The 24,044-nt window shown below is 40.1% G+C and overlaps 2 protein-coding genes across 4 annotated transcripts in view; one reads left to right on the top strand and one right to left on the bottom strand.

Annotated features, from left to right (window-relative positions):
• The window catches only part of runx2a (RUNX family transcription factor 2a), a 60,140-nt gene that overhangs the window by 22,576 nt on the left and 13,520 nt on the right, over positions 1–24,044 (bottom strand). For 2 of the 3 annotated variants that reach the window (XM_017721410.2, XM_017721409.2), the window contains exons 3-5: positions 12,256–12,515; positions 10,530–10,686; positions 3,753–3,857 (exon numbers count right to left, since the gene is read on the bottom strand). In XM_017721410.2, the coding sequence (XP_017576899.1) occupies positions 3,753–3,857; positions 10,530–10,686; positions 12,256–12,515 (522 nt within the window). Of the gene's footprint in view, positions 1–3,752; positions 3,858–10,529; positions 10,687–12,255; positions 12,516–12,730; positions 13,183–24,044 lie in introns of those variants that run through there. The other variant, XM_037541858.1, reaches the window with a different exon arrangement.
• supt3h (SPT3 homolog, SAGA and STAGA complex component) overlaps positions 14,141–24,044 on the top strand; it is a 114,299-nt gene continuing 104,395 nt past the window's right edge. The window contains exons 1-2 of the mRNA XM_017721411.2: positions 14,141–14,273; positions 18,912–19,015. Of these exons, the coding sequence (XP_017576900.1) occupies positions 18,912–19,015 (104 nt within the window). The 5' untranslated portion in view covers positions 14,141–14,273. The remainder of the gene's footprint in view (positions 14,274–18,911; positions 19,016–24,044) is intronic.

Here is a 24,044-nt window from a genome sequence, read left to right on the forward strand (position 1 = left end):
CTCCCCCATTCTGATGTAGCTCAAGGCAATAACTCACGCTTTTTGCCATAATGTCAATATACATAGCAAGAACAATGGGAAACATGTTGTTGGCAAACCCTTAAAGTAACTTCAGCTATACTACAGAAGCTGGAAAGATACAACACTATCTTGGCTCGCTTGCAACATTGAAAAAGCTGGCATGATACTGATCTAGCCGAATTGGGATTTTTTCAAATTAGTAATGCACTTTTTGACAAAGCTTAGGTTCAATTAGTTTTTAGCCACAGTGGCTTTGAAAATTAGAACAGAAATGTGTGGGCTTCCGACTGATGCAACTGTCTAGGCGTTGGCCATATTTTTAGGATTCCCAGTGATGCCACAGCCATCTGTGATCAGGAGTCCAACTGGCCTTGCTGGGAGGGTAGGATTGCCCTCATTCTCCTCCCATCATTCAGTACAATGTTAGCCGTCTTTTAGGTGATGTAACAGAATTGGCAATTCTCCTCCAAGCGTGTTGAGCTATTCAATAAAGTTGCATTAGCAGCAGGAAGCACATGCCAGCCTTCACCATTCCAGGTTTTGTCATTGGGAGGGGTAACAATACGATGTGTAAAATTGTTTCATAACTGAAATTATACTAGATATTAGATAAATGTGGATTTTGGAGATGAATAACTCTAACATTGCCTTCACACTGGCAGCGACGTAATGCAACAAAGTGGCTGGAGGTCATTCATTTTCAATGACAGCTGGCGATTTCTGGCGACAGGATGCGGCGCGAATGTTGCCGACATGAAGTAGGCGGAGTTTAACTTTATGCAAATAAGCAGCAAAGCGATGTGGTGATTAGGAATTGAGCGGCATAGTAAGCGCTTTGTTTCTGCCACTGTGAAATGGTACGCTCCTTTTTTGGTTCCTAGATAATCGTTCCTACCAGAGATGGAATAATGGTGGCGATGCTTTACTTTTTCCCCCACAAACTGACTGCTCTGACACGGTGATTAAATAAAAATAAGCACACAAACGATTTATTACCAGGATTACCAGGGTCAGGGAAACCATGGCAACCCACGATCCGCTCCAGTTCAGAAATGCCCACAGACGATGAGTGACCAGCGATTCTGGTGACAAGAAGTGAAAAGTCACTGCTGGTGTGAGTGCAGGGTAAGGATGTCAATTTTCTACTGCATTGTCTGTCACTGTCCCAGTCTGCAGACCAGCAGTTACTCTCAGACAGTGTACACAAATACAGTCTTCACTAAAACCTTACTGTTTACATCAACACAGGCCATGTTTGGAAGTCATAAACTTCCATTTCCCTTGAGAACAGAGCTGGAAAAAGGGATGAGCCAAGGGTGTGTGAGATCAAAGCCCCGTCAAATCAGCAATGCCACGGGGCACTTTTAATCCAATAATGAATCATGATCATACACTGGTATGAAGTGGCTCCAAATTTCTGCTGCCAGATGTGTTAATTGAGAGGAACAGGGGTGGATGGTGGCGGAAAAAAAACTGCTTGTGAAGTGATAGCATTGATTTTGCAGCCAAAAAATTTAGCGGACAAAAATATATCTATCTATGTATCTCAGTATAAAGAGCCTGTGGAAACAGCTGTGTGCCAGGCTGCTTGGCGCACATATCCCAGCTTCTTTTTTTTTTTTTTACAAAAGATACATAAAGATTGGAACTACAGCAAGTGTGATGATGGATGATGGCAGAAGTATTGAACTGTGATGACTGCAGAACGAGGGATGGGTAGGGAAGAGGACAGCAGCCTTAAAGAGAAGTGTGGGGCTTATAAAAGAGCATAAGAGGATCATGTACAAGAAAAAAAGGAAGTGAACAGTCTAACATAATCACTTACCAAAAAACCCATGATGTCAGAGGCCAGTTACTAAGAAGCTCATTTAAATTGTAAACAGGAATGCTAGTCAAATGATTGTAACGGTCATGTCGGATCACAAAGTTAGCTTTGACGTTTTTCATGACTGAGTGCAATAAATGATGCCATGTGTGTAAAGAGCAGGAATGATGATATGTGATATTTTCAAAGATGCATGCTTTAATAGCCCATGGCTGTCAATAATGATCAACGGGTAATGGAATCCAAGCCAGCTTTATGAGATTTGTCTTCCACAAAAGGTTGAGTTTTGCAGGCTTTTGACCATAATGTCAACCTGCGACAGGCTTTAACATAAACACTCACTGAAGTCAGTCAGGCTCTATATGGTCCTTGTTCTCTTCTGTGCCACATGAAAGTCATTCATGACAGCTTGTGTATATTTACAGCTTCTGGGGGCCCGTGTGAAAATTGAAATTTGGCAGAGAGCAAAAAATGTTTTTTTTTCTCCAGGTAGAGAAAGCACTCATGAGATGTTAGAAGAGCTGCTCTCTGCAGGATCCACATAAAGGTTCTTTGCATTGCACAAGTCGAAACAGCCTAATGAAAGATGCAGAGTTGCACGATAGCTGAGGCTTTTTCAGCTAGCTAATGTTTCTCAGAGTGAGCACACAGATGTGGCAAATCAGAGCAGGACCAAGTTTTAACTGCTGTAACTGCAAGTTCAGTTATTAATCTTAAAACTTCAATGTAAACACAGTCTTTTAGAGTAGTTTGATGTGAAATGGTGCTTGTAAAGAAAATTATTCATACCAGGGGGCGCAATAACCCCAACACGGCCACCTTATTTACTGTCTAAAATGACCAATGAGTCCAAACATGTCTTCAGTACTTTTGTATATAATGTTAATTGTGATACTCGTTGCCCTGAATGGCTTTAAAAAAATAAGTTTTAGGCTAAATCCTTATCGCAAAACTACCGCTAAGAAAAGTCTCAGACATCAGGTAATGTATTTGCAACCATTTCATTTAATAGTGTCCTGTGAGGTAGCTTTTAGTGGTATTAAACCTTTTGGATGTCTGGCTCCTATCACCGCTATTGTGAACAATTCTGAGGTGGTAAGATTCTCTACACTGATACCTTTTGCTTGAAGCTGTTCTGAAAGACTTTGTTAATGTTTTAACTATTTAAGGATGGAGAAAAAAAGCAGGTTGAATTCCCCTCTAACCATAATGCATGTTTATGCAGTGAGAGCTTAAATAATTCTGGATTATTTCTTTTAGTTCATTTGTCAAACTCCTTTCCTTTTCAACTAATTCCTGCTGGCAATTGCTAGGAGTTTAATAAATGGAGTTATGAGGAAAACAGAGATGTTATGATATCCTGCATCAAATCATCCTCCTTCCTATATTTTGCTCAAGCCCAGCCCAGGATCCTTGAATCAGTAGCCAACACCAGCTTCCAGACAGCCCTTGTGTATGTGCACGCATACATGTGCTGAAGATGGGGCTTCAAGTTAAAGGTCGAGGGGCCAGTGCTACATGTTGAAGGATGCAGACGAGAGGCAGATACAGCAAACATTTTGGCAAGGCGAGCGGCACGGCGGCACGTGTTTGTGTTTGCCTCTCACTTAGTACGCCTGTTGCTGCTCAAAGGGTGTCTTTGTGCATTCAGGCATGCTGAATCCATTTTTTAAAACAGTACCCTAACACAATCCATGCATCCATTCATCCATCATCTTTCTCCCCCCACCCCGCCAACCAGCGGCCACTTCCCACCTCTGGGCTGAGGAAAGGGGCAGGATGCCAGCGAAGGCCAAACGTGGTTGGACACCATCATTCATCTCTCACAGTGGCTTCAGATGCATGCACCTCTTTGTGTGTGATAATCATTATCACATGACGGGCCGATATTTGGGGGGGTACTCACTTCTTGGCTCTCGCGGTCCATCCACTGTGACCTTTATGGCTCGGTGGTAAGTAGCCACTTGGGGTGGGTTTGTGAATACTGTGATTGTCAGAGTGAAGCTCTTCCCTGCAAGACACAAAAAGGTTCATAGCCCGTTAGCCCTCGGCACAATGTCCCACATTCACTGCGTGCTATGCATTTGCATTTTCTCTGCTGCTGATGATGATGGTGACTGTGGGATTTTTACTGCCATGGGAGTTAATACATTTGAAACAAACAATAGACAATAATGCTATCGAGTCAAAAAAAGCTGGTAAGTTTTATTAAGTGTTGTAAGACATGTCAGCAAGTTTTGCTACTAATGGTTTACTGAATATAACAATATATAACAACTTTGATAGACTAAGCACTGTTCATCTAGAGTTCCCAGTAATTCATAACAGCATGCCATGCTAAAGTGGTTGTTTTTTTAATATCTTGCCCAACATGGACACTCGCTTTTAGTTTTCTCAGGGTAATGATTTAAAAATGTGTTGAAGGTATTCAATGCAATGCAAGTCCTAAACCAGTCCCATCATGCCTTTTCTGTCCTCACATGACCTTAAAGTCAGTGAAAAACCTTCAAACAGTTTGGTCATCCAGTATACCTCAACTGCAAATGATTCATCAAATAGAAAAAAGCTTGTCTATGAAAACATCGAGTTGCTATTACATTTATGTATGAATCTAAAGATAAAGAGGCCTGGACAGCAAGGTTGTCTTTCATAACTTACACACTGTGCTATTTAGATGTTGATATGCAGCAGAAATATGATAAGATGACACGCTCTGTTACCACGGCACAGGAAGCTCCAAGAGGCTTCAAAAGTAACAAACTCAGCAACAAGAGTAATCTGCAAAGTATGCTGTGAAGTCAGGCATGACACATTCTCAAAGCTGCAATCTGCTGCTGAGACAGGAAGAAGTGGGCGGAAAATGGGTGACTCAATGAAGCAGCCAGCTACATTTGGCTTTGTGTGCATGTGTCAGGATGCCACTACACTATCTTGATTGGACTCTCTTTTTATTCATTCTCTTAATTTTTAAATCTAGTTTATGCAACAAAATAGCTAAGACTGTCTCACCACGCTGCTCTGAATCTAGAGTCTAGGCTGTGGCATGGTATGAAAATTTCTTACGTTGGCACGTTGTGTAAAACATAAATAAAAACAGAATACGATGATTTGCAAATCCTTTTCAACCTATATTCAATTGAATACACTACAAAGACAAGATATTTAATGTTCAAATGGATAAACTTTATTGTTTTTTGCAAATAGTCACTCATTTTGAACTTGATGCCTGCAACACATTCCAAAGAAGTTGGGACAGGGGCGTGTTTACCACTGTGTTACATCACCTTTCCTTTTAACACTTAATAAGCGTTTGGGAACTGAGGACACTAATTGTTGAAGCTTTGTGGGTGGAATTCTTTCCCATTCTTGCTTGATGTACAGCTTCAGTTGTTCAGCAGTCCGGGGTCTCCGTTGTCGTATTTTGCGCTTCATAATGCGGCACAGGTTTTCAATGGGAGACAGGTCTGGACTGCAGGCAGGCCAGTCTAGTACCCGCACCCTTTTACTACGAAGCCACGCTGTTGTAACATGTGCAGAATGTGGCGTGGCATTGTCTTGCTGAAATAAGCAGGACGTCCCTGAAAAAGACATTGTTCAGATGGCAGCATATGTTGCTCCAAAACCTGTATGTACCTTTCAGTATTAATGGTGCCTTCACAGATGTGCAAGTTACCCATGCCATGGGCACTAACACACCCCCATACTGCCAGAGATGCTGGCTTTTGAACTTTGCGCTGATAACAATCCGGACAGTCCTTTTCCTCTTTGGCCCAGAAAACACGACGTCCATGATTTCCAAAAACAATTTGAAATGTGGACTCATCAGACCACAGGACACTTTTCCACTTTGCGACAGTCCATCTCAGATGAGCTCAGGCCCAGAGAAGCCGGTGGCGTTTCTGGGTGTTGTTGATATATGGCTTTTGCTTTGCATGGCAGAGTTTTAACTTGCACTTGTAGATGGAGCGACAAACTGTGTTCACTGACGATGGTTTTCTGAAGAGTTCCTGAGCCCATGTGGTAATATCCATTACAGAATGATGTCGGTTTTTAATGCAGTGCCACCTGAGGGATCGAAGGTCACGGGCATTCAACGTTGGTTTTCTGCCTTGCCACTTACTTGCAGAGATTTCTCCAGATTCTCTGAATCTTCTGATGATATTATGGACTGTAGATGATGAAATCCCTAAATTCCTTGCAATTGCACGTTGAGAAACATTGTTCTTAAACTGTTGGACTGTTTGCTCACGCAGTTGTTCACAAAGTGGTGAACCTCGCCCCATCCTTGCTTGTGAATGACTGAGCCTTTCAGGGATGCTCCCTTTTAACCCAATTAACCTGTTCACCTGTGGAATGTTCCAAACAGGTGTTTTTTGAGCATTCCTCAACTTTCCCAGTCTTTTGTTGCCCCTGTCCCAACGTCTTTGGAACATGTTGCAGGCACCAAATTCAAAATGAGTGAATATTTGCAAAGTTTTGTCCATTTGAACATTAAATATCTTGTCTTTGCTGCGGATTCAATTGAATATAGGTTGAAAAGGATTTGCAAATCATCATATTCTGTTTTTATTTATGTTTTACACAACATCCCAACTTCACTGGAATTGGGGTTGTATATTATAATGTTCAGACTCATAGTGTTGAGTTGTCTTCTCACAGGGGAAGGATGGAAAGAATCGCCTGTGGATTTTTTCAGATTTGAAGCAAGAGTGGAGCTTGCATGGTTGTTAGGAGTCCCAATCTTTTTTTTTCAGAAATAAGAATGGTATTATTAATCATTATTAGTTCACAAAAAAATGGATAATGTACTTAGTGGCCATTTAAAAAAACTTTATAAAACTTTTATCCTGATTCTTTATAAAATATTGTCCTCTTAATTGGTTAAAACAACTCTGGAGCTCAATCACCTCTACTATCACTCTATCACATTCATATTCTTTATGTGTTCTTTGCAGGGAGACTGTAAACAGCAGGATGTTTACTTCTGTTTTCCATTGGAATCATGCATAGATAGATCATGAAATCATTATCAGAATTTAAAATGTCAAATGTTGAGTTTTAAACAGTTGTACATCATTAAGACTGGTAAATGTCTCAACCCTAGCTGAAACATAACAAGTGTTCTACTATGGAATGTTTAAATATCTATTTTTAGGTTTATCACACTATCACATATCGCTGCTATATCATACCTACCACTCTTGCCTTATCATAGTTGTTATAGATAAGTTGTCTTATCACAACATGCAGAGCCAGTGACCACAAAACTATCATTTCAGAGAGAGTCTGAATTTCCAATGAGCTGCGTATTTTTAAACTCTGCTGACCTTGCCTCCTTCAATGAAGCTGTTACTGTAAATCTCTGCCCTCTTGCTGTGCTCACGCTTGCTAAAGTCGTTCTCATTCTTTCTCCCTCAGGAATCTGTCCTTAAGCCCCCAGATGCAAGTCTGTGTCCAACAATCGAACCCAACCCAGCCCTTCCCAGTAACCAGATCCCAAACCCACACCGCAAGGCAGCCCAGTGCCCAGCCACCAGCCCAACCCCTGCATCTGCCCTGCATCCAACAACTGCACACCACCAACTAAAAATACCAACCTACTCTCATTGCTTACCACACTGTCTTAGTCAATAGGTTCATGAGTTTGACAACGGTTTCCCAGACGTTGCCCAAACATATGTAATATACATATGGTCACTTTACATGAGTGCCTGTTGACTCACTAACATTATTAACATAAACAGAACCGTCTTTCCATTATCTTGTTTGATAATTATGTGTCCAGGCTGATTTAGTAGTACTTGCACTAAGGCTGATTAGTTTGCTGGCTAATCATTATCATGATATTCACCTCTACAATGTTGATATCAGGACTGTAATATGCAAATGAGCCCACTAACGAATTACAGGCTTTTTAAATGCTTGTTATGGCACTCTGACTGCTATGACCGGCATGAGACAGTCATAAAAATGTCATTTTCATTCAAAAATGAAACTGAAAATACTCATTTTCAGTTTCACTTTAATTTATATTAAATACTGTATGTTTGAAAATCAAAGTCTGTCTAGCTTGTATAATCATCTGCTTGTTTGCTTTTAAACACAGAAATGTGATTGGTTAAAAAAAAGTTACTCTGCAACCAGCAGTGACAGCGGTGGAGTCGAAGTCTGGCTTAGGAAAATAAAGAAAATGATATAAGAAAACTGCTAAAAGTAGCAAAACAAAGAACAGTCTAAACTTATAGGCTATGTGGTTTTAAAAGCAGTCTAAAGTTTCCAAACATAACAAAATATCTTTTTATTAGTATCTTCATGGTGGCTACTCTGCTGTTCTGTATAGGCCTACATTTTGTATAATATTTCAAACTGCTCATTTACTGCAGGTTAATGACAAAAACATGTGCTGTAAGTCATGTTTATTATTAAATCAAGATACCCCCCCACCCCTGAACTGGTCTGACCCTCCATGTTCCAGCTGAGTTTCTGTGGGTGTTCTAATTAATAAAGACATTCACGTGATTGAATAAATGTAAATATATAAATGGAATATCACTGCCATATGTAGCAATACTTTTTTATATATCATATAACCCTGCTGTGCATTAACGGTTTAGAATTTTTATACTGAGTTAATCAGAATACTGAACTGCTGTAATTTGAATAAATGCTAATTGTAATTTGAGCAGATAACAATTATTTAAACTGACTGCAATCACAGTCATTAGATTTCACAATCATATTATGCTGCAACAAGCAGAATGTGAATTGGATGTGCTGGGTTGAGGCCCATAAATATAAGTAATAGAAAGCAATAATAGAAACTTTCTATGAGGTACTTTTTAGATACATTAAAGTCTCCAGACATCTGGTTCCTATCACCACCGCTTTGAACAATTCATATTTTTGTAAGTTTACATAGAATGGAGTGTTTCTCATCAAACCACTCTGAATGACTTGGTTTACATCGTAACTGTTTAATTATGCAGACAATTTGAAAAAACTGTGAAGTTTTCCTTTAATTCCCTTGCTTAATACACCATTTCCAATGCTAGAGTAACAATTAGCTCTTGTGATTTTGCTTATTATGATATGTATCACACAAACCTAAAATATGACATTGCAGACTTTTACTGTTAACTCGCAGTCCAAAGGAAAACGCGTCTCAGAATCATAAGCGCTCATGATAATGTCCTTAATCACAAGTCAAACACAATAAGCATTAGCTCAAGGTAAGCTGCGGCTTATGACAGTCTGAAAGACGTAAGACTGTCGCATTACGTCCTCATCCTCTAATTTGTTGATTTTGGGCATTCATATCTGTTTCGAATCTTTTTCGTTGCATGCAGGATTGTTTTCCATATTTAATTTCCTTATGCTCTGCTATCTCTTCTGCGACTTCCTCCTGCAGATCCCGTGTCAGAGATAGAGAAACCCAAGCCCGGCGAGGTGTGGGTCTCCATGCGGGCCAAGGCCCTCTTCTCTGTGACAGCTGTGAGCAGATAACACACACACCGGCTCTCTCGCACACTTGCATGGGGTGTGCATAGGGATGTGCGATGGACAAAGAATGTGCTGAGCCCAGTGGTTGAACGCAAGTCAGATGTCTGTCAATGCTGCCTGAGCAAACAGTGTTTGCATGACCATGTCCTTTCTGACAGATGACTGATGTGTTTGCCCTGTTCCCACAGAGAGAAAGCTTACATATTTACTGCCACATAATTATACGTCCTCCTTTACCTTTCAGCCTGGGCTTTTGTGGGGCCTTTAATTGAACATTTATCAACACATTTCTGTGTGTATGCTTCCAAGAGGCCCTTCTGGGGATCCCTAACCGAACACCTGAGAGCTTAACTCCAAGGGCCTGTGAAGATTAGGAAAGGCAAGTCTAGACTGCATTCCCTCAGTCTAGGCTGCCTCCAGCATCAGGCTGCCTGGTCCTCTGATCCATCTGCCTGTCCTGTCTTCTTCAAAGGCCTGCTCTCTGAATGGGGTCTTCCCACAGGATCACAAGGGCTGGCTTTCTTTTTATTTATTTATTTTTTTTGGAGTAATTGCTCCCATATCAAAAGCAGCATTCATCTACACACGACCGGTCTGAGAGCACTTAAAGCCTACGTCCGCATATAACATAACACAGCAGGGCATAAAGCACACAATCACCTAAATGCAAACTGTATGTACATACAGTGTACAAATGTACAACTGTGTTTGTAACATGCCATCATAATTAATTATCATAAAAATCACAAGAGCAGACTTCAAAGGCAGCAATATTCAAACACACCCACTGCTTTCTTGTCTTTCAGCCTGGAAGCGCTCAAATTACTCTCTGTGATATATAATGTAGCCATCCCTCAAATAACCTGTTTACACGTTCTTTCAACTGATACAGCTTCAGAAGAATATATTAAACAATCGTGGACTGCAGTATTTGCGTGGACCGTATTCATGAATTCAAGTCATAAACTGTTTACAAACCTACCCTGGGTATCTGTGGTAAAAGTGCGGTTTAGTATCTCGATGGATAATCTACCACATGCAGAAGTTTTACTACTACGCCCTATTTCTTGCCTTGTAAACATGAGTTGCTATATGTGGTTTTGCTGTGTCATATGATACAGTGAGAGAAAACATGGCTTACGTTTATGAATAATTATTGAAAATCCAGAAAAAAGACACTGACCTCGCCCACTCCTGCCGACGAACCTCAGGTCGTTAAAGCGTGCCACTTGGTTCTTCATGACTGCAGAGGCGTTCCGCAGCTCAGCTGAGTAGTTCTCATCATTTCCTGCCATAACTGTTACCACTGTTCCATCAGGAACATCTCCTAGTGCAACGACCTGTGGCATGAAAGGGAACCCTGTCAGTATTAAACCAGCTTTCTGAGCCTGTTTTTGTCATCAGTAAATATTATAATATGGGTTACAAAAGAGTGAACAGTAATCTATCTATCTATCTATCTATCTATCTATCTATCTATCTATCTATCTATCTATCTATCTATCTATCTATCTATATACACACACACATCTCTGCCTATATATATATATATATATATATATATATATATATATATATATATATATATATATAGATAGATATATTTATATAGATAGATATAGATATAATTTATATAATATATAATTGTAAGACAGAATCAACTTTTTTATCAGCTACAAGGCTGTAACTTTAGAGGTGAATTGCAATAAAATGCTATGAGAATCCATGATGTGCTTTTAGCAAACTGAAGCACTTATTTTCATTAAAATGTGATTACAAAAAGTAAGAAAACACTCTGAAATCATACAGTTTCAGGGCAAACAAGTAAATAATTACTATCAATAATGTCTTTGACACGCTGGAATACAGTAACTACGCACAAACCCCAAAAAATTCCACACAGGCTGTGAATTTTACAAATACAACAATTACAAGCAAATTAAGATAAAATGTTCCAAATTCAAATAAAATGAATTCAATGGTTTTATGTAAGCTTAAGGATTTTTAAATAAAGAATAAACAATTAAAAAGGTATTTTAAAAGAAACTGCTCTTTAATTTTTGCCTAAAGCAAAATATATTTATAAGCATTATACTATTATATTTAATAGAAATATGAGGAAACTTAAACTGGCTGTATGAAATTCCTCTACAGATGATAAAAGAAGCTCCTCTAACTGCTCTGGGCTCCACCAAGGAGACACCAGGTCCACAGACAGGCCTGTGGTCAGGAACATTTTTAGCAGAGATGCTTGATTCAGTACCGTTGAACAAAAGTCAGCTCAAAATGTTCTTTCCATCGCTTTAGTTTACAGTTCCAGGACGGAGCGGGCAGCAAAATCCCCAGAGCTGAATTCATTCCTACAGCGCGCATGTGTGTCCAGATCCACGTAAATGTCGACTGCTGGTGTGAAATCAACAGTGGGGACTTTCCTGAGAGCCTCGCTGAGTTCGCTGAACGAAGGAATCGATCAGAGCCCGTTAGCAAAGTTATTTTTGACTGCGAGGGCACATGTTCAGCGCTCGCTGCTGCACTTTCTCAAAGTTTAGCTGACTCCATCACTGTGGAGAGGAGTTTTAAGGTGTTTTCTTTATTCTTACACACAGCCTGCGTAAAAGAATGGTTTTCAGACCATTTCAGCCCCATAAAAAGCAACCGAGCACACCGAGCATTCTCCGGCATCCTCGACGCCTCTGAGCCCTTAGCGGCCATGTGTTTATTCTTACCTGTACGAGGCGATGAAAGCAGTTCGTGCCCAGCCTGATTTAAGTAGTAAGCAAAGCACGGCGACCATTTTATCCAACTCTTAAAAGCCGTGAAAGCGCGTTGTACAGACCTGAACGCCTCTCTACAGCTCTCATTCACGCACACGGACCCCTGAAGCGCACAAGCCCACCGCGCTCACTCACCTTAAACGCCACCGGCAGGGTCTTGTTGCACCTCCAGTGAGACGGCAGCACGGAGCAGAGAAAGTTTGGGCTGTCTGTCCGCACCAGCTCGGCCGGGTGGTCGGCGATGATCTCCACCATGCTCCTGTTGTCGTGAGCGCGCAGTCTGGGAGCCGCCGCTGGCTGCGCTTCGGGCTGCGCGCTCCCGCCGCTCACATCGCTCCCCTTGCCGGGCAGTACGCTGCTTGAGGGCGGGCTGAACCTCCGGCTGCTGCTGGGCTCTACCGGGATGCGCATGACAGAGCAGTCAGACACAGCAAAGGTAAAGCTTCTTCACATAGAACCCCAGTCTGTATATATGTATACTTTAAAGTCTCTCTCTTCTCTTTTTTCTCTCCTCAGTTGCTCCCCGTGCGCTCCAGCTGGAAACGTAACGTTAGTCTAAAGTCAAGCTGCTCGAACAGTTGATAAAGTTGTGTTTTAAAGCTGCACGCACATGTTTCAGAGTTGATGCTCCTCTCTCTTTCTCCGCCGACAGGAAACAAGTGGATAAAGAAGACGAGACGTATGTTTTTCCTTATAACCTATTTTCACGAGGTCCTTCGTCGAAGTTTAGGTGCTGATCGCGAACAAAACCGAGTCTCCTCGCATCCTGAGCCGCGCAGGACGAACCAGCAGAAACCCCGGAGAGCAAAACGTGCCAGCCGCGTCCGAAAAAGCCAAATACAGCGGAATAAGCGGACTAATACTTCTAATACGGCTCTAAAAGAAGTCGTAAAAACTTAGATTTTCTCTCTCTCTCTAAGCGACACGCTCGCAAGGAAGGGTTAAAAAACTTGACTCCAAAAAGTTGTGGTTAGAGATGAAGGAGAGCGAAAGCGGCGGTTTTTTTAGTGTGTATGTGGATGTGTGTGTGCGCGCGCGTGTGTGTGTGTCTCGTGTGGTTTGTCTTTGGAGGCAGGGACTTAGCGAGCTCAGGTTTTTGTGGTTTATATACGCAGAAGCGGGACGATTATTATGCTGATGAGGCGCGAGCACGTGGTGCGCAGGAGCGGTCACTTCACTAGATCCAAATAAACCAAATCATCATCATCATCCACTGACTCAGAGTTTGTACTTCTGGACTGTACCAGACCTGAACAGAGAGACCCGGATCTGAACACACAGACCCATCAATAATCTGTATTACTGTAACGGACTGTTCACATTCAAATCAAGTGAAACCCAAGCAAGACATAAGTTATAAACCCGCCGTTAGAGCTGAGGCTGTTGAATAGGCCTCAAGGCAGAGTAACACATTCAGAAATGGATTTTCAGCTGCACTTATAAGGCGGAATCAATAGCCTTGAAGTGTCACTATGCTGTGGGACAAAACGCATAAAAATATGCCAAGTATCAAGTTAGCAGGGCATTTATATATAGGCCTACTTTATAAATGTTCAATGTTTTATGGGGCAGACTAATAATAATAATAATAATAATAATAATACCAACAACTATAACAATAATAAAAAAAAAACTTAAGAAGAATAACATCAAGAGGAAAAGAAGGCAGAAGAACGTTTTTACAAAAAAGATTATCCAACTAATATGTTCTCTGAAAATATAAATATCTGTTTTGTCTTCTGTCTAATGTGCAGTGTATTTATAATAAGCAGACCGAAAAATCCAGCCCTGACCACTTAACATCTCTAATTTAGCTCTAATCCGATTTTCCTGTTTCAGGTGTCAACAGGCTGCTTTGCTCTGTCTGTTAGGGTGAAGATGAGCACGCTGAAGAGCGAAATAGGGCGAAATGAACTTTGGGTGGCGCTGTTGAACGTGTCATTTCGTCTTTTATTGTGCGACTCGAGCCAGCTGGGAACTACAGTTTCTCGCCATAGGCTCGTGTGCCACTATGAACTACAATACCCATAAGCCAGCGCGGCGACGCGGCGTGACGGCAAAAGTAGTCACCCGTTCGGTAGCTGTGTTTGAGGAGCCGAGTGAGTTCAGAGTGAATGCGGAGGGGATTCAGTGTTCAGTGTTAACACACAGAGGTAAATGCGTTCTTCCCATTCAGTCTGTGATGGAGCCGAACTCTTCAGCTGCGGTGCTGAAGAGCCTCATAACGTTAACGTACTGTTTAAACTTTAAGGCTTCACAAACGTGGAGCGAGTTACGGTAACAGTGACAGTGCCTCTAAGTCTTACAGTGCTGAAACCACAAAGCTGGTTAAGACTTTATTTGCTGTATTCGTTTATCATGTGCGCACACTTTAGATTTTGCTCCTTGCTTAAATGAGTTACTGCTTTGATTGTTTTTAGCTCTTTGAAACGCACTCAGTTATAGGCATCGAAAAAGTCCCATTAAATTGTTTCTCGTTACACATTTGCGATTATTTCGAGCTAATTTCATCTGCAGGCTAGACAGAGAGGAAAAAAGCTAATCACAGTCTGGCATTTGATGGCCTCTGTGTGAAACTCTCTAGCTACAGTTTCCTGAAGGGGGATGCTGGAGTTTAGTTAATGGCTGTTAAGGTGGGTGGATAATGTAGTTTCAGAGTAATTGCAGATATTAAAGCTGCAGTTCAGTGCCGATAACTTACTTTTGCACATGCCCCTTATTTGTTGAACTGTGTGTGCCATGCAGTGAGGGAGGAGGAGGAGAGAGCAGCCAGCAGATGAGGTGCCAGACTTCATTGTGGAAACCTGCAGGAGGGGAGGTGCTGGCAGAGTGCTATTATACTGCTTTCACTCGTCTAACCAGGGGCTTATCCCACCTATTTCTCATTTGAATAGGTGCCTGAGAGCCTTTAGTCCGCACTTTTGGATAGGGGGACATGGATTTTGCATGATTTCACTTTCTTATGCAAAAGAAGGGGAGGTGGAGGAGGCCTCATAGAGCTGTGTGGGGTGGTGTATCGAGGATGTGGGAGCGAAATAAAACTTTGAATAGCACCAGATCATGTTTTGCCACTTCATTATGGCTTCCAGAGTTGTGTATTCTCAAAATACGAGTCCGGATTCAGCAGCTGCAAGGGCCAAGTTTGTTTCTCATGCCCACCTCTGATTTTATGATGATGGACTGTGATTTTTGGGATAGTTACTATAGGTGGAGTGGATTTAGGCTCATTATTGTTTATTTGTATTTGTGTTTTTTCTTGTTTTTCAGGTTTAATTAACTGTTAACATATATAGGCCTTGCAATAAGTCTGTCAGGGTGAGCTGACGTTTTGGTTCGATGTTTTGGTGTTTGGTTCCTTATAAACTTTCTCTCGTCAACAAAGTGTGAAAAATGTAGATTAATTTGTGAAAACAATAAGCAGCAAAACCAACTTTGAAGAGAGTCCCATCTGCATTACTGCAAAAGAGTCTTTACATTAAACCATTTGAATATTAAATCAAACTTGTCAAGAAATAAACAACACAGTCACACAAACCATTGTAAAAACCAAAGTTACGCTGCCCAGATTGACATATTTAACACATTCACATTAAGTATGAACAAAGCTGTAAATTATTAGGTAATAAAATAAATGTTTTGTTTGTTTGCCTTTGCATTGTCTTATTTGTCTGGGAAGAGCTGAATAAAACCAGTTTCCTCTCTAAAGTTTTTTGTCCAACTATTTCCTATTTATTTCTGCAGTACCAGCATAAAAGCAGTAACTTTATGTTAGATCACTTCAGCTTCTGAACGCTGGATTCCGTGCCCAAGACTAAATGAGTAAATTAACTAGGCGTCTGTAGAAAAAGAAATTTAGAAGCAAAGCTATATAAAAGTCTAGTTAATTATAGAGAGGAAAATGCAATAAATAGAATAGGCTCCGCTGTTTCACCCATTCAAAGTTAAGCACGCTTTCAGACCTTGGCATGTTGAAGTAATCTTGATTCATTTGCCACATCTGAATTCATTTTGCCTAGTATGGCGACCATCTGCCTTCACAAGTCAAAGCAAAAGCTAAAGCTTTCATCCAACAGAGGGGGCGAAAACAGAAGGATTTGAAATTTTATGCTCGGATGTATTTATTGGGCAAAATAGTCCTGTCTGTGCTTCTGCTCTCGGGGCACTTTGAATCATTTAGCTTTATGTCTCTGACTGCAAAACTAGCAGTTTTATGTTTGCTGTGGTGCTCACTTCCTGCTTTGATGTCTGCTGAATGTGGACAGCATTCATTTGGACTGAGAAAAGTCATTAACAATAGAGCAAACTATTCTTTGCCCAGCAGTGCATTGTTCTGATCTGTAAAAAAAAAGGCACTACACCTGTGTGATTTGATATTCTGATGACTTGGCTTGCCATAGGAAGGCTGTGGTTTTGAATTCAGTCAAGCCGGCACCTGTGCATCAGGTGATTCTGTTCAAATATATTTGGTGGGCCATCAAAAGCTCACCTGGCTTTGCTTCCAATGTAAATCTCTGCACATTAACAATGAGGGTATTTAAATTTGACAAGGTCCATTTCCAGGTAAATTTCAGCATCCTGTTAATTTGTTTTCTTAGCAGGGGTTTGTATTTGAGGAGGCCTAACTGCAAAATGTGTGGATAGCTGTGTGATGAATGTTATCTGTGCAGCACACAATCAGAGATTTTACACTCCTTTAATCAGGTCCATAATTAGCAGTTAATGATTTCTTCCATGAGAGTGTGATTTAAAATGGTCTTTATGTAGACCTGACCATACCGATGTATACACTACCGTTCAGTCCGTTTGAGGTCAGCCAAAGTATTTAAAATGATCCTACTGAACTACTTACAAATATACATAAACATTAATAAATGATTAATATAGAAATAGTAACTACATCTGCATGGATTTGTAGAATTATAGAAATGGCAGTACAATTCATAAAATGTTGATTTTTTTTAGTGCAATAGCCCAGCATCACCTCAAAAGTCTATTCTTCAATACAATAAATACATCATCAAATATCTGCCGATATGATTCTAGTGTCATTGTGTATCCCTAAATAGATCAACTGAGCTGCAGATGACTCTAAAATTAGTACAGTGAAGTTATAATAAACATCCATAATACCTTGTATTTCAAAAGTGGCTATCATGCCTTGAGGCAGGTAGCTTGACAAAATATTCCTATAAATGGACAATGGTGTGTTATGTCTGTTGCTTGTCTTTGATTGCCTTCTTGTTGGCAAAGTACTTGAAATATTTAATACAACTATCCCTTTTGTTTTCTAGTGTAGAGGACTTAGATCTACACTGTATATGTTGTTATTGTATATAAAGTAACAGTGATTTAATATTTGCTTGCAAACTTTTTTAATGGTAGTGTATATTAAAAGCTTTTTCAGAAGGCTTATTATGTAAGTCCATATATGGCATAGCAAAATTAGACACATGCCAATGGCGATGTATGATACACCAAAGTACTGGGTATGTATTGATAAACTGTGCTTGTATATTTAATACTGTGATGGTATTAACTGTGGGTGAAAACATATAATATCACATTATTAAAAGACATTTTCATGATCTACTCTAAGAATCATGATATTCTGCTTTTCTGGAGTTTAATAACTTGGAACAGACAAAAAGCCCCATTGATCACACAGTGCCAGATTTCAAAGAGTACTATCAAAAACTATATGTAGCTATGTAAAGTGATTTTTATTTTAATGATCTGCCCTAAATCCAGTTAAACAAGCCTAGTTATGCTCTTTGTAATGAAATCTGTATTTGTTTAGTTATGTAACTACTCACAGTATCCACTATTTGCCCAGAAAAGCATATTGTGGTGTAATTTATCTTGAAAGCATATTGCTCACCCCTAAGTGGTTTTGTTGCTTCTTCTGCAGCTTTCTGAAATCAAACACTAAGTAAGTTCACATTGCCAGGTTGAGAATCTTAGATGGACATAAATGTTAATGTAAAACACGTTCACGTTTAGTGCTTGGATATCACTCTAATGATTACAGCTATACTATCATTATCTTGGTATTGGTGGCTGTTTGATTTTGGGTGCTCTAAATTGATATTGACAGTGAAAAAATTCTGTTGGTGCATCCATAAGTGAAAGCAGATGTATGAAACTCAAGGCCTTCTTTGCTATTTTTATAATGTTTCTCCCAAGGGAATTTGGCGTAATTTTGAGTTTAGTGACTCAGTGATGATTGTGCACAAAATGGGAATGATTTATGGAAATACACCAATATATATTTTCTGTTGGAACCAGGATAATGAAAATTACAGTATTTTGCCCCAAGCGCTATTTGACACTCGCAAAAGTGGTTTGTGTAAATAGCCTGTTTGGTGAGCGCTAGAACACAGCTTAATCACATCTGAATGGCTAGTTGCTTTGAAGCATTCATATATGAAGAATTATATCCAAATTTCTGCTGACTTGCCCTCAGCATGAGGATTTTCCTTTTTTTCCGTTATAACAATTCAGCCTTTTACACTTAAAAGTAATTCGGCCTTTTACACTTAAAAGTAAATATTGCAAAGCCACATTTGAGCTGCACTGTATTCTTTATGACATCTGCTGACGTTTTTGCCATTTCATAGTGTCTTTTGTCATGATTCAGGTTCAGTCTCGTGTGGCGTTTTCCTCTCCTGTCTGATGCATCAGGAAACGTTTTCTTTGGAAGTGGGTTTATAATTGCGCTGGCTTTGATGGACCACACGGTCAAATGAGCGGTGCATGAAAGACTGTGTTTTGTGTGCGTGTGTGTGTAACAGATGAGCAACAGCGCTGCGAGCCCCATGGCAGCCAGCAGCACCTCCATGGCAGGGAGAGGATCCGGAAAGACCACCAGCTTCATCCCGGAGCTCCAGAGCATGATGTAAGTAGATGAAACGTTTTCACCCATCTACAGCTCTAGTAATATTCACCATTCTGCTCAGGGTCTTTTCTGTTTATGATTCCTAAAGTTCATAACCGGCCTGCCAGAGACACCAGCATAAATATATCAGCAGCCCCTCTCTCTTTACACACGCGTATACCTCCTTTCATGCACTCATATTGATGTGTGTACTAATGCCACTAGTCATCATAATGATCTGGAGTTCAAAGCTGGTGGTCGTCTCGCGCACGACGGCAGACCTGAGCCACATCTGAGGTGAGAAATTCTCACACTATTCCCAAAACCTCAGAGCGCTGGATACGTCCAACTCTCTGCACCATCAAGCAGCAATTAGCCTTAGCTCAGACATTTAGCTCATCACCAGTGTAATAAAGAATATGCATTAGAACCACAGGCCTTGTGAAGACAGCAAGAATAGGTCTGGACTGGCGTCTCTCCACACTGTATGCTTTTGCTGAAGTGTCATGCTTATTGGTTTGTATGCCAGATATAAGCATTGCTTATTTACTGTAGATAATCAATGAACCGGTTAGTCAGCGTATACGCATACTGTATATTAGCCAAAATATTAGCCTGGCTTTTCTTACAAAAAACTGTCATCGAACCTGGAGTGAATAATATGATGCCAGTATCCAAACCTATCAGTCAGGCTTACTGAAGAAACCAGAGTCATAAATGGAATTTCCACTGCAATCTGCAGGCCCTCATCCAACAGAGTATTTGTGGTTTGTATAGCCACAATGAAATTTATCCTGCAGTGCTGCCCCTGATCCCCACCTTTAGTCTTCTCCACACTGTCTAAGACTAATAGAAACAATGCAGAGTACAGCAAATCTCTGTAATTTTCACATTTAACTAGACATTTTATGGCAAGATTTATCAATCTGCTACAAACATTAGTCTGTAAATAGGTTGAAGTCAACTTAAAATCAAAATGAGCCTTTTCCCCTTACTTAGTTATTAATGCTGTAGAGATTAAAATGAATTGTCTGAATCTTTGATAAAGAATTGAAGAATTGATAAAACCAGAGATGAATTAAATCTTAGGGTGTAACAGATCGCTCAGCCCACGATTCAATTCATGATACTGGGTTTACGTTTATTATCGTTCAAAGAGCGCAATTGCTTTCAAATTGCGTAATGAACAAAATGTCCATTATTCACAGTGCATGTCACATCTCCACAATGCACATCATCACAGTTTTGCATTGTGATGTCACAATATTGCAAAGCATTGTTACTCCCCAATTATGTCATATTATTTTATTAGTCCGTAATGTAATGACTACGCCATTCTTTCAGGTTTAGTGATAATGTGATGATAAGGAGCAGGTTTTGGGTCAGTTTCAGACAGAATTTTGCTGAGCTAGAGTTCATTTCAGACTGAAAACAGGCTGGGGTCAGACCAAATTCTTTTGGTCTCCAGGCAGATTTGTATTTGAAGGTTTATCTGGTTTTGGTTGGGTCAGAAATGGGCTGAAAGTTCTTGGGCTGTGTTTGGGTTTAGAGCAAAATTTTGTAAATATGTCACATTACAGAAAGAATATGTGTTATGATTTCCAGTTCATGTTGACATGATATTTCATATAATCTATCTTATTCCAAAGAAGCTTTTAAAAAAGCTGACACCAGCCTCACTCACATGCCAGATTTGTCAAAACAGGACGAGCACAGTGCTGTTTTTGTTATTGATGCCACTGAAGACAATGTGAGGGCACTCATGTCTCCTCAAACATTCCATGCAAGAAGTTTAGCTTACATTATTGACAAAACGTGCACCCTGCAGCACGTCTACTGTTCCAGCGTCTTTAAGCCGTTGTTTCTTCTCTTGTGCACACAGAATGTGTTTGTGAAATCACACCCCGCATTACGGACTGCACAAACACTTTTTGTCCACTCCCCTCAAGCTCCTCTTTGTTGAAATACAAAGTTCATAAACATATGACTGCATGAGGAGCCCCATCTTGCAGTCCTGTATTTTGCAAGACATTTAATTATAGCTTGAAAATGACAAGCGCTTTTGACAGAGTGTAAATGGCCTGGGTTTGAGTACATTTCATTCCCCTGCTGGCAGGCTTTGTGTTATGTTGAATGATGACCTGGAGAAATTATATTCTGTCTCATGCGCTCCTCTTAACAATGTATTACAGTGCTGTTTCTCTAGCAGTGCTCTTTCCTGTATTTATCATGTTTTTGTCCAAGCCAGCATTAAGAAGTCTGGATTGGATCTTCTTCCAATAGGGGGAAAAAAACTGTTTGTCAAAGTTAGCCAGGATGACGCTGGTAAACTGCGTGATTCTGACATTTATGTCTGCATACTGTAAAAGCAGGCACGTTTCCGCGTGCATGTTTTTGACGCTGTCTACTCTGGGCACGCCGGCTGTCTGGAGCAGCGAGGGAGGAAAATGTAAAGACAGTTTCCTCTGGCTCCTGTTGCCATGACTGTCTGCCGCCTCTTGCCTTCATGGAGGTCCCTAATTGAGATCACTTGTACTTATAAATGGCAGGAAGTTCTGTGGTTCATGCGTAAAGAAATGGAACCGAAGTATGCCTCTTAAAAGAAAAAGAAAGCTACTGTCCCAGTGATCTGACTGAAGGCTGAGGAGCAGTTTTGTTATGATCTTCTTTTTCCATGCTAATGTCAGAATTTCAGTTCAGTATTGTTTAACTGAAATGAAAAGGTGACGCCATCTGTCTCAAAGGACCCTGCTTCATTGAGTCTCAAAGTTTTACGACTTAGAGCAGGGTAGGATGTTGAAATCTATCTTTGCTATCATCAGTGCCCAGAGTTATTTGTGAAGGTGAGCGCAGAAAGATTCAATTTTGATCCAACCAATGTATCCACAACCTGTGGTTTTATCAGTGTCTGCAAAAATATTGAATTATTTTTTTTTTTTTTTTTGGCTGAAGCATCGCTGGGATTTAAAGTCTTCATCTCCTGACGCTATTGCAAACCCTTGAACAGTTGGAATAAGAATCATTCCCTGTGATACTCTGTGATAGCAGTGCAGGCTAAAGCTTTAGTATGAGAATAATGTTATAGCACAAATAGTTTTTCATGAAGAGAACTAATAAAAAACAATAAGAAGCATTAACAGAAAGCAAAACTCCACCAGCATTACTGTATTTATTTTATTTATATATTATTTAAGGTCCGACTTGAGTTTCTGCTGTTTATCTCAGTTTAAGAAGTGTATTGAGAAGTGAGCTGTCTCTGTTAATAAAGCACTACTTACCTAAAACTTACCTAAAATTGCAGATTCAAATATAAAATGTAAATATCAGATGAGGTCAGATGGTAGGAACAGTTATCAGGATGTTTAGCTCTTTTAATCAGCATCTGTATAGGCCAAAGGATGCTCATAGCAGTCTAGCTCTAACAGCGGCAAATAGTATTAAAATCTGCATTACAGTTAAGTGGATGTGGCCTAAATTAAGTCAAATTGTTTTCACACTGCTGCACTCTTTGAATTAAATAACACAAGCAATTAAAGCAGCAGCATCAATACTTGGTTAAGTCTGCTAATTTGACAGAAGACGAAGGAGCTCAGAGTTTAGTGATGTTTTCTCAGGAAGAGTGCCAGTGATTCTCTTCACCACCCATATATGAAATGACTCTGCTGTTAGATATCTCTGGCTATTCCCACAGCTATTCATTTTTTCTCAGAGATAGACAGTGCACAACGTCAGTTTTGCACTTCTCAGGTCATCTATAGATTCATCTATACAGCCTGTACATGTTCAAAAATGACCTTGACTGTTCTCCCAATCGCCTTGACGTGTACTATTCCAATCCATGCTGAAAAAGTGCTTACTTTGGACGGGGAAATTCCATACTACACGCATACGGTGCTAAAGATAACACAGACAGTTGAATACGGCCAACTTTCAGCTTTGTCTTTCTTTGTGGATTTGACTCGCCTACATCCATTCCTTCACTTACTTGTGCAGTTTAAGTACATTTACTGTGCATCTATAAAGTAAGCAGTGTCTTGTGTGATTGATGACTTTGTTAGCTTTGTAAAATGGCAGCTTGGTGAATTGTAAAATGAACATATGGTGCTCATGTGACACTGCCAGAGACTGGCATCAAAGGTAAAATCACTGAAAATCACTAGGCTCTGTATATTAAATCATGGGTGTCACACTCAACCACTAAAAGGCCATATCAAAAAAAGCTCAGCAAACCTGTGGGCCGGCTGTATTTTCATTTTGCGTGTACTTCACATTTTGCCATGACCCGAGCTGTTATAACGTGATCATTGTTTATTCAGAACATGCCAAAACTGCAGGCACAGTTATTAGGTATTGAATACTTATTCAAAAGTAATTCTAAATAAAAATAAATTATTTTACATAGTTTTTAAAAAACTGCTTATTTGCTTGAACTAGACACCAGACGTCTTCTCTTTTTGTGTAACCACTGACCCAAAGATTGATGTTGGAGGAAGGGAGTCAGAATGTACACTATGTTGAGTGTATGCTGGGGGACTGTAGTGTAATCTCAGGGTGAAACGGGCTAATAATAATACAAAATGAAAATAATTTTACAGGCCGAATAGGACTGTCATGAGCCTGGCTTGTGTTTGACACGTGGGGATTAAATGATAGTAAATAACCCTGTTGAAGCATGCTCAGTTGTAAATATGAAAGGTTGATTTAATTAAGAAGCAATTGTGGGATTTATGAAGGCTTATTGTAACACGTTAATTAACATTCAGAGCTTGCCATCTGAAATCCAGCTGGCCTCCTGCTGGAACATTTATACTAGGGCCCACTTGATATATCAGTTGGCCAGTATTAAGATCCTGCAGATTTACTGGTGTCTGCAAGTCCTGCTGATAAAGCTCTGGAAAATAGTGACTTGTTTTCAATTGTAACATAATGCTTACATCTAAGGATGGTTTTATACTCTTCTGATTGTCTGTATAGTGACTGCTAAGCTTACAGTCACAATCTGTTCACTTCTTTAACAACAATACAGGCTGAACTGGTAAACTTGAGCACA

This window comes from Pygocentrus nattereri, chromosome 10 (assembly GCF_015220715.1).
Source record: "Pygocentrus nattereri isolate fPygNat1 chromosome 10, fPygNat1.pri, whole genome shotgun sequence".
In the NCBI taxonomy this organism is placed as follows: domain Eukaryota; kingdom Metazoa; phylum Chordata; class Actinopteri; order Characiformes; family Serrasalmidae; genus Pygocentrus; species Pygocentrus nattereri.